Consider the following 11,075-nt stretch of genomic DNA (forward strand, 5'->3'; position numbering starts at 1 on the left):
TATATATATAATATATATATATATATATATATATATATATATATATATATATATAAACACTGCAGTTTGGTGAATGTCTAGGTTAAGCTACATTGTTCCTGGTAAGTTAACCATATGAAGAATTTATATTTAGTATAGGTTAAATTTTTTCCAGGAACTAACGCTATATATTGATATACATATATATATATAAATTCTGCCTCTCACCGCTTTTCCAGTTTTTTATTATAAAAGTTGAAGCCAATATATTTCATAATCTAAAAATAAAATAATTGTACAACAACTAAAATGTAGGAAAAAGAAACATAACAAAGGAAAATCTTCGGGGTCTGCTAAACAAATTGAGTGTGTATATCTATCTATTTTTTCAATTTATAATTTTTTTTAATAACCAACTCACTATACTTATACTCTGAATCTGTATCAGTTTTTTTTGCCAAGCAGGTATTCACCAGGTATTCACGCAAGTTTTTTTTTGGTGCGTAACAATAAATATAAAAGAGAATATAAAGGAAGTACTGCAAAAATAAAAAATAAAAAAACTAAGTCTCGCAAAATAAACGTCTAAAATAAAAACGTGGGTGAAAAAATACCACAAATAAAATATCTACAATCAACTGTATCCATTTTAAAATAAAAAAGCAAAGGCTCTAGCCCACGACATCACTGCAGAGTAACCGTTGCCAGGAAGTGACGTTGCCTAGTTACAAGGCACCATGTCACGCTGACAGCAGCCAGCTGGAGCCGCTAACGGAGATTTTGTTTTGCTTCTAACGCAGCATTGCGTTTCATGTATTCGTCTTTTCAACGGAACACATCCTCTCCAAAGAGTTAAATGCAACTGTAACGTGAAACACTGTTTACCGGAAGCCCCTCCGCCAGGTAAGAGATCGATATCATAGGGCTAAAGTTAGCTAACCTAAACGTATAACAGTTGGACTAAGTGAGCTAGCATACTTTAGTTAGCTATCAAGCTGGGTTGTGTTCAAGGTGTTAACGTGTTTCTCCTTCATGGTGTATGACGTGGTGAAAAGTGTCTTTAATGACAGTATCGTTCTTACAGCTTGTCTGTCCAAATCTCATGCTAAATTTGATAGTAACGCTAAGCTACAGATGCTACATTTAGATACATTCATAATGTTGTGACTGAATACCGTATAAGTAAAACATACAGTGGACCATGCTAATGTGTTTGCTACATTTAGCTCCTCAACAACAAATCATTTGCAATATTCCTCACATTTTTCCTAAACGTTTTCAAATCAATCTTGATGGAGTTGTGTGATGTATTTTCCCACAGCCACTGGTTTCCATTTCTGCCTTGATGGTTTCTGAGTAAATTACCTAATTGAAATCTGTCTGAGATGTGTAATCCATCACACAGGACATCTGCATCAAATCCAAGTCACTTTTTTCCAGTATTACAGTATTGTTGTGTGGTAATGTAGGTTTTAAGTGCAGCTTGAAAAGTCCAAACTGGTATCACACAATGATAATGTCACAAAATGAATACAGATTTTGATTTTCAAGAGTTTACTAACTGATTTTAGTGTTGTATGGAACTGAATAAAACCTAATGGAAGTCATGGTGTGGTAGAAAAAAATGTGTTCAATCTCTAAAACACATCATGAAAAATCTGAATTTGTAGTACATTGGTTAAAACATTGTGCGAGCCGAAAAATCATTGGCACAGTTCTTTGACCTATAGTAGCCTAATGTTGTTATGTAACGCTGCCTTGCAGGTCCAGCGTGTTGGCAATGTCTGCCATGTTCAGCCCAGGTGAACTAGAAGGTGAAGTGGATCATTCGTTTTTCGACAGTGACTGCGATGAACGCAGCGTCAGTAAAGATGGAGGGGGAAAGGAGCGCCCACCACCACATGAGAGCCTACTTGCAAAACAGACAGAAAACACAAAAGGTGGCTTGTCCCCGAGGACTGATGGGCCAAAAAAACATGTGACAGCAGCTGACAACAACAGTAGCAGCAGAGCAGAAAGGAAGAAGGACATCTGTCAGTCAAAGGAAGAAGACAGGAGCAGGGTGTCTGGCGTATCTGTTGCATGTGCATCAGAAAAGGTCATCAGTAATAGCAGTGATAGTGAGGCAGACTCTAATATGCACTCTAACAGGTCCAAAGGAACACTCATGGCTTTGTTGACTGAGGCCAGAGAGTTTGATTATAAAGATGTGTACAGTCAGAGTCCAAATGAGTCTGAAGAGGAAACACCACCATCCAAACACTCAGGCTCAAAAGGGAGAAATAAACAGTCTCCTAAAAAACTGATAAGAAGTCGGCGCACCCGAACGCCATCCCCCACCTCAACCGAGAGCAGCGTAGACGCAGACTCGGAGCACTCCTGTAGCAGTAGCAATGGGAGAAGCAGTTGTGATTCCTCCGTCTTTCACAAGGCCAACAAACCTTCATCTCCTGGAGTGAGAAGGACCAGAGTGGGCTCAACAGGATCTCGGGAGGGGCCTATTGGCCGTACAGAGGAGTCAGAGGATACAGTGACAGATGTGAGCCCCCTCTCCTCTTCTGACTTTAGCCCTCTCCAGTCGTTGGACCTGAACAACACAGAGGCAGAAGAGGGTAGCCTGAAAGAGCAGCAGCAGCAGCAGCAGCAGCAGCAGCAGCAACAACAGCAGCAGCAGCAGCAGGAAAGAGTGCCCTCCAGTGGCCTCAGCAGCATACATCAAGATGAGGACTCAGATCAAGATGTAGACGACTGTGAGTAAAGTTGTCTGTCAGTTAATGCTTTGCTATTTGTTTTATACCAGGTTACTCACAAACCTTTTTGACTTGTCACCCCTTAAAATTAAGCAATATCTACCCCATCAAAAGTTAGGGCCTTGGTATGGACATGAGTTTTCAACAGTTTACAGGTAGAATGAAAAAGCTGGAAAAAAAATAAACCCATTAAAGGTGAAGTGTATAGTATTTATGGGAATGTACTGGCAGATTTGATATAACAATCATAACTATGTTTTCAATGGTTTATAATCACCAAGCAGCAATCTCTGGGGCTGAAAAATGAAGACAACTCAAAAGTGCCAAAAACTGCATTTCCAGGAGCCAGTCAGTCCCCAACTATAACAAATGTCCTTTTCACCAATTAGGCTCCCTCAGTTCAGAGAGTCAGCTCGGAAGTAAACTGGTCTTGCGCTATCCTGGAGGGAGGAACAGGAAGAACTACTCATTCACCAACGATGAGGTCCGACGCATAGATCGCGAGAACCAGCGTCTTCTTCGGGAGCTGTCCCGCCATTCTCCAGGGCCCAGACCAGGAAGTACAGCAAGAAAGAAAACCCACGTGGCCAGCAAGTCGCCTCATAATCGCCTCTCTCACAGTGCTCTTAACAGACAGCGGGAACAGCAACGCATTGAGAGGGAGAACCTGGTGAGTTTTGCCTTGTGTGGATTGATACTGTGATGTAAACACTGACCCATAAACCTTTATATAAGAATAGGTACTTCAGTCACTCGAATTCTTCAGTTTTCCTTTTTGCTTTTCAGTCAGTCCTCCTTAAATAAAGTTGGATATGACAGAATATTTGCTTTAGGCTTGTGGTTCATGAAGCTCAGTGTTACTGATGTTAAGCTCATGCACACAGTGTTACAAACTGCACCTCTTCAGATCCACATGAGAATCAGCTTTTCTCTGATTCTCAGGTACTGGCTGCGTAGCACAATTGACCTGAAGAAGTTGATTCGAACCTTATCTGCTGTATACACTGCAGCAGTGGTGTCAGTTCTGGGGCCAGTGTGAAAAGTGTGTTTTTGAGTTTCTAAGTGAATGTTATTCCCAAACAGTATATCATCTATCCACAAGTTCAAGTCAAACCCTCAGCTGAAACCTTTGTCACATGGCATTTATTCCTTTATTCCTGTCTGTCTCTACATTGACCTAATAACAAAGTAAAAGTTCCAATTAATCTTGAAACATATCTGTGGTGTTCAAAATGCTAAAATAGAAAAAAAAAAATAAAGTATTAATTTAGTATTATGTAGTAGGTGATATTGGGGCTGCAGTGTCTCTAGGCAGAAGTTCCAGATTTCTCATTTGTGTATTACGTCTAACTTATGCCAACCATAGAAGACTCTGAAAAGACTTCGACAAAATTTTTTACAGACTTGAGTCTGACACCCTCTCACATAAAAAGACTGAATTTTGAGTCACACACTATAGGATTTTGAAAAGACTGGGGATTTTGCAGGGTCACTTTTTGCAAGAATACAACTAGATTCCTTTTGAAAAAAATTTTCCCAGCCTGCACTTGGTGGAAAATATTACGGCAAACTCCCTTTAAGAAATCTGTCACATTAACAATTCTTTACAGCAGAACATTTAACTCTAGAGACACAGAATACAAGGCGTTATTTGTTGACAGTCAATTCAGCATGAGTATAATCTGTAAAGATAAACTATATTTGCAATATTATAATAATAATAATAATATAATTACCATTATTGTCACAATCATACAATTGATTCTGTTTTTATAACTTAACTTTAGCCTGTGTGGTTTTCTGCAGTTAAATCCCTTATTCTAACAGGTATTTGCCTCCTAAAGTTTACATTTCTTTAAGGATACTAGTTAGTTGGGTTGAGTCAGTGTCAGACTAAGAGTGCCGCCCCTGAAAACAGACACGAATGGACATGGACAGATGGGAGCAGGTGGCAGGCCAGCAGCACCACAGAGTGACATTATAAGACCATTCAGCCTCTGCAACTTTAGCCTCTCACCTCGGATATTAACTCTGCTTGACCACTTGGTGGAACAAGCAAACAGCAGTGTTTAAAAATAAGAGGGAGAAAAATAATCAGGAAATTATAATAGGCAGCCAGTAGAGTGTTATTGCATCCTGACAAGTGAAAACAGAAAAGTTGCATTCTTTTCTTCTCTGATATCATCACACACGTCTCTCATTGTTGCTGATTAGAGATTTTGGAATAATCCTGATTGATGTTTTTATCATTCTCATCTGTTTGCAGTCATTTTCAGGACAGACTGTTCTTTCTCTTTTGCGTCCATCTCTCTATGATGTCAGGAGTGCTCTTCACTCTCTCTATTATTAGAGTGAAGTAATTGAATCTGCTGTGTGATGAAGTGTCCACCCCACACATTACACGTGTAAGACCCCCCGTTTGTCATGCCCAAGTAGAACTACTTATGTGTATTTCAAGGTTGGTTAAAATGCACAGTATATCTTCATTTCCTATCAAAAAAGTATATTCATGTAGAGGATTAGATTTAATTTGAAGAGATTTCAAATTACTCATATTTTGGATATGAAGTAGGTGATCAGCATGACTGCACTTGGAAGCCTGCAGTGCCTTTTTATGATCTCTGAGCTTTGTGAACTAAACAGCCTCTCGACTGTTGAGCTTTTTGCTATTTGCATTGCTTATGCGGAGGTTTTGCTTACTAAGGGATTTCTGCACAGCATGCATGTGGGAGTGTGACTGCATGTATGACATTCAGCCACTTGCCTGCACTGTGTTGCTCACGCTGCTGTGAATTACCACATATTTCTGTGAGTTCAGAATTTAATTGGGATTTGTAGAATTTCTTTTTCATTTCTGAGTCAAATACTTGTTTGTTTTGTGAAAGATACAAGCTCCTCATAAATGTTTTAGGGGTTTTATATTTTGTGGGTGAAAAGCCAGAACAAATGTGATCAACTTATAATAAATGGTAGTGTTGACACAATACTGGGATTTCTAACTTTGATACAATGGGGGGGGATCCAGAAAAAATAATTTTCAATACCATTTTCAATGTCACATAAAAAAGTCACTGTAGTAAACATTAATAATAGGACAGCAAGAAGGTGCAGCTGTATCGATACTCCGAAAAATTAGTACTGCAATTGTTCTTAATATTCAGAATCAATGCATATAGATAAATGGATATTTTTGACAACAGTGGTAAAGGGCTAAATCAACCAAATGCTAGAAAAAGTTTAACACTCACCTAAAACTGCTGCTGCATTTTTAAGAGTGAAATCTGGCACAACACACACTCAGAGGAACTGAGTACTTAAAGAGCACATGACACACTTGTCTTTTCAAAACAATGGATAGTTTCCACAAGAAAATATTTGACACAGACCTCATATACTGCATATATGCCCACATCTTTCCAAGGTGAACCTGACTACTACCCTGGAAATTCACATTAAACCTGATGGCTTTAACAGTGTGTCAGGATAATTAGCATTTGCAGTATGATATTTGATCACTACTTACCAGGTAAAAAATGTCATTATGTGTCTTTAAGGCTTTCCTGAAGAGGCTGGAGTCCGTCAAGCCTACACCTGGCCTAAAGCGCTCAGAGCAACTGGAAGACTATCAACGACACATGGGATACCTGGGAGCTCCTTCGTACACTGTCTGTATGTCCACCACTAATAAAGAGAGGCCTTCCAGTAAGACATCCTCAGGTAGGTAACTTGGGTTTAGATCTGACAGTGTTTTACGGTGTTAGAAATGGGTTTATACCCAACATTTTAGAATGATGTTTAACATATTAAGACTATCTCTCCACCCAGTTATGTATTACGTATGTATGGCAACACCACAGGGGCCTGGGGATGTGGGTTAGCACTTTAAGAGAAACCCACTTGTGAGGTAACTGCACACCATAAAAGCACCTGTGCCCCCAACCCTCACTGTTTTTGATGCCACACGAGCAGTTTGGCACCAGCAGAGGTGTGTAGAGTTAATTTGCAGCAGCCTGCTGCTGTTTGCATGTGATGATTTATTCAAGGTAAACAAAGAGGACCAGCATGTGGCACTGTGCTGCGATGCTCCTCTCAAATTAAAGGCCGCAGATTTATGAGACATGTCTGAGCTGCTGCTGTCAGATGGCTGCAGAAATTTTATTAACAGAAGAAGATTTTCAGGCAGTAAAAAGCAGCTGTGGAAGACTGATGCGGGTAAGAATCACCCATTGATTTATACATCAGTATCGACTGATTGACTGATTTTCTTCTTGTCATTGTAAACCTTTCTGATGTTTACTTAAATTAATGTTTGCTTGAATAATTTGAAATAATTTGTCTAGTTCAATTTTCAGCATTATTTCAAAATTTGCTGTCAAATTTGTTGAACCATTTGTCAACAGTAGAACCAGTTTCTTTACCAAATCTGATGAACACCATTGTCCTTATGCGTGGTAATCAGAAAATGAGAAAAACATATTTTTCTGTCATCCACACCAGCAGGACCCAGGCCAGCCAGTTCTGCCCACCACAGCTCCAGAGCAGTTTCCACCACCTCTGACTCCGGCAAAACACCTGCACCCAGGTCAAAAAAACTAAGTGCACCCCGACCGGCCTGGTGCTGAAAAAACACTGCCATTTTCAACGAAGCACATCGCTGGTTCCCTTTAGTGACATCTGTTGGTGTCCGTCCATCACAAACGGTTACGTTGTAAAGGTATGAAGCTTAAAGCAGCTTTTACATGCATGACTTCACCTGGCTTTTACTTACCTAAATCAGCTATTCAGTGATTTGTGTCGTCATGGTTATCAGATAAAATGAAGGTGGACTTCTTTCTCTTTGATGCTGAAATATAGCAAATGGTCAGCTCAGACCTACTATAATGCATTCCAACAGTTCAGTTGTGGCTTCTGAATACTGCAGTAGCTCTACACGACAGTTATCTAGCTGTATATTTGTAAGGAATATGCTCTATACTTCAGCAGCCATATTGAAATTACAGACAATTAACTGTTTATGTGAGAGACCTTACCATTAAATCTGCTTTTTTTTTTTGTTTGCCCTCGTTTCTCGTATTTGTACAATTTATGATGCACTAGAGAATGATGTTTTTAAACATTAAATAAAAAATATATGAAATATTATTTTGGGGTTATGTATATTATGTGCCTTATAAAATAAAGCTGCTTGTTCCAATAGTTAGAGGTGTGCTGTTTTACAACTGGTGGACAGAAAATCTTTTTTTAATGCGTTCTCTCCTAAAACATTCTTGAGCACATGCCACAATCGGTGGCCAGGGGAGTGGTTGTATATGAAACTACTCAATATTTCTGTGGTGCTTGTGACTTTGAATATTGCACATTATCAAACGGTTCTTTGCAAAACCAAAACTGCTGTGATACAAACCTCTCAGACTTTATGGTTATCGTTTGTCAGCAGTGCAGGTGTCAGAGTACAACTGGTGAAATCCCATGTATGAACCAATATTTGCCACAAACTCTACCACAAGTAAAAATCAGAGCGATGATGTCACTTTATAATATAAAGACAGAATCCTAATTACTGTGTATTACCTGCAGTGTGTTCTTAAAAAAGCTTTTTCATTGAAGACATTTGACATGTCACAGAAGGAAAAGCACAGGTGTGAATAATAAAATGAATGACAGCTGAATTCTGTTTTACTGCTTCAGTTTTAGGGTCCTGGTGTTTTGTGTGGTGCCTCAGTGTCACACGATCATGGCTCTCTTACACTAAACAGAACAACAGTTAGTACCATTAGTGACACCAGTACTTGTTTCATCCTACTGGTAAGGCAAAATGTCTGCTTTGAAAAAGGCCTGTTAAACTGCAGATGACAGGTTGCCATGTCAACAGCACATGCATGAAAAATAATGGACTATGAGACTGATGAATCTTTATTTTTAATAAAATAATGTGTGAGGTGTCACAACATAACAACACATGGGCCTCAGCAACTGCCTTACTAACTGACTCTGACATAGGATGGGTAGTGACGTCATCTTCTGCATCATTACAACATCTCCACTGAAACACTGGCTTGACTGTCACACTGAAAGACGTGTGTGTGCGTCGTAGATGGGATATATACAGATTTCTGAGGAGGCATGTTCACCCGGGTCAAGTATACCTACCTGTACATGCCCACATTGTAATTCACCACAAGCTGTTATCACTCTATCACAAGAATTAAGACTTAAAACAACGTGACAGGTTTCCTTGAGGACTGGGAGATTAGAAAGTTTATTATGTGAACTTCTTGATCTCGTCATACAGCACCAGCACAAAGGCACCACCCATGCCTCTGATCACGTTGGACCAGGCACCCTTGAAGAAGGCTCTTCCTCCCTCGTCTTTGAGGATCTTCCTCCAGCAGTCGATTGTGCCCGCGTACATGATGTCAGCTGTGGAAATGGGGACATGGATAGTGAGGCGTGATGCTCGTGGATGCGTGCGTAAAATGCAAATCCATCACTATAATAAGACATGGTTCCACTGAGTGAGGCTCACCTCCTTTGCGTCCGGACTGCATCATCATACGACGTCTGACGGTGTCGAAGGGGTATGAGATAATACCAGCTGCAGCGGTGACAGTCTGGGCGATCATCCAGCTGATGACGATGTGCGTGTTCTTGGGATCTGGCAGCATACCTGTGAGGGGGAGGAGTCAAGTCACCCGTGCGTAACGAAATACTTAAAACACATGCGTAAAAACATGAGCAAAGTAACATGGAGCAGATGTGCGCACCTTTAGCTGTGTCGAAGCATCCGAAGTAGGCCGCTCTGTAGATGATGATGCCCTGCACTGACACGTTGAATCCAAGGTACAGACCCCTGAGGCCATCGGTTTTGAAGATCTTGCTGATGCAGTTTCCGAGACCGGTGAACTCTCTCTCGGCTGTGCCCTTGCCGATGTCGGCAGCGAGCCTTGTTCTGGCGAAGTCGAGCGGGTAGACGAAGCACAGCGAAGTGGCACCAGCGGCGCCGCCAGATGCGAGGTTACCGGCGAAGTAACGCCAGAATTGTGTTTTTTGATCCACACCACCGAGGAAGAGCTTCTTGTACTTGTCTTTGAAGGCGAAGTTGAGGGCTTGGGTGGGGAAGTAACGGATCACGTTGGCCAAGTTACCTCTCCAGAAGGAGAGGAAGCCCTGTTCCTTTGGGATCCTCACCACACAGTCTATGATTCCCTTGTACTGCTTATCAGCGGTGATCTGTTTGCTGGCATGCTGGACCTACAATTAAAGACAATTAAAGCACATTAAAAACACACACAATGTCCAACTACCTCAAGATATGATTAATTCTCTCATTGTTTTGCATTTCAATTTCAATAACTTATTGTATTTACACAGTCGGCCAGGCATTACTGTGTGTAGTTGTAGACCGACCAGCCTCCATGCACACTCCTGTCATTTGAGAATCAGCCGTGGATTAGATTACATAGTTCAGGTTAAATTTAGCAATTCAATTCCACTAAATATTACCGCGGTCATCTGTTATATTGGAGAAATAATTTGCTCAATAAACGCACCAAGAGCTCATAAACTACTATTATGGCTATTTTATTGGCACATATTAGGAGGCCTGTCACCATCGCCATCACAGCAGCAACACTGCAAAGTCCAGTGCGTAAAACCATCTCCACTTTGACGCAGATCCTCTCACGTGCCCCCTGACATTATGCACCCCAGCATATGAACTTGCACAGTGCACACTTGGACTTTACTTTAATTAGAAAATTATTCCAGATATACATTTATATATTTGGTTTATCAGTAAAACGACATTTACGCACGCTTTACGCATAAAAGAATGAACATGCGGCCATGCTTTAGGCAACAGCTGGTTCAATTATTTTACCTGCAGCAACAACTTGACTCTCTCAATGGGAGCGACAGCTGTTTTGGAGATGGCAGCGGCAATGCCACCTGCCAGAAAGTCCTTCAGGAAACTAACCACCGCGTCCGACATGTTTGGATCCTCCTTGTGCTGATGTGAGACCCTTGACTACTCTGAACCTCACCAAGGTCCTCAGGGAAACCCAACGCCCCTCAAAGTGGACGAGGCCCCCCCATCTGTCCTAATATATCAGCGCCATTTATCGCGAGAATTTTGAGTGATGGATTTGGATTTTGTCAAACAGATAAACGAGGCTGGATAAACTTCCGAGGTTGAAGTGCAAGACGTGCGCCATGTTCCTGAAATTGGGGTATGCGAAGTCGGGGACGTTTAAAGGACATAATATGCATAGTTTTATTATGATTAAAACATAGATTTATTTGTAATCTAATCTAATCCTAATCGTGGTAAAGCATTTTACCTTAAAT

The 11,075-nt window shown here is 40.7% G+C and overlaps 2 protein-coding genes across 3 annotated transcripts; one reads left to right on the forward strand and one right to left on the reverse strand.

The window, feature by feature from the left end:
* The first annotated feature begins 699 nt into the window (after positions 1–699).
* cfap97 (cilia and flagella associated protein 97) lies at positions 700–7,904 on the forward strand. 2 transcript variants are annotated; one of them, XM_050044603.1, is made up of 5 exons: positions 700–882; positions 1,744–2,729; positions 3,119–3,399; positions 6,284–6,446; positions 7,227–7,904. In XM_050044603.1, exons 2-5 carry the CDS (start codon positions 1,760–1,762, stop codon positions 7,349–7,351), a joined length of 1,539 nt encoding a protein of 512 aa, XP_049900560.1. In that variant the 5' UTR covers positions 700–882; positions 1,744–1,759; the 3' UTR covers positions 7,352–7,904. The 2 variants fall into 2 exon arrangements, with proteins under 2 accessions (XP_049900560.1, XP_049900561.1); XM_050044604.1 differs by having other exon boundaries at positions 7,230–7,904.
* A 724-nt stretch (positions 7,905–8,628) lies between these two features.
* Positions 8,629–10,801, reverse strand: slc25a4 (solute carrier family 25 member 4). The gene is made up of 4 exons (XM_050044612.1): positions 10,609–10,801; positions 9,494–9,980; positions 9,256–9,396; positions 8,629–9,149 (listed from the first exon to the last, which is right to left on the reverse strand). Exons 1-4 carry the CDS (start codon positions 10,717–10,719, stop codon positions 8,992–8,994), a joined length of 897 nt encoding a protein of 298 aa, XP_049900569.1. The 5' UTR covers positions 10,720–10,801; the 3' UTR covers positions 8,629–8,991.
* Positions 10,802–11,075: the final 274 nt, after the last annotated feature.

The sequence above is a fragment of the Epinephelus moara genome, chromosome 5 (assembly GCF_006386435.1).
Source record: "Epinephelus moara isolate mb chromosome 5, YSFRI_EMoa_1.0, whole genome shotgun sequence".
Lineage (NCBI taxonomy): Eukaryota > Metazoa > Chordata > Actinopteri > Perciformes > Serranidae > Epinephelus > Epinephelus moara.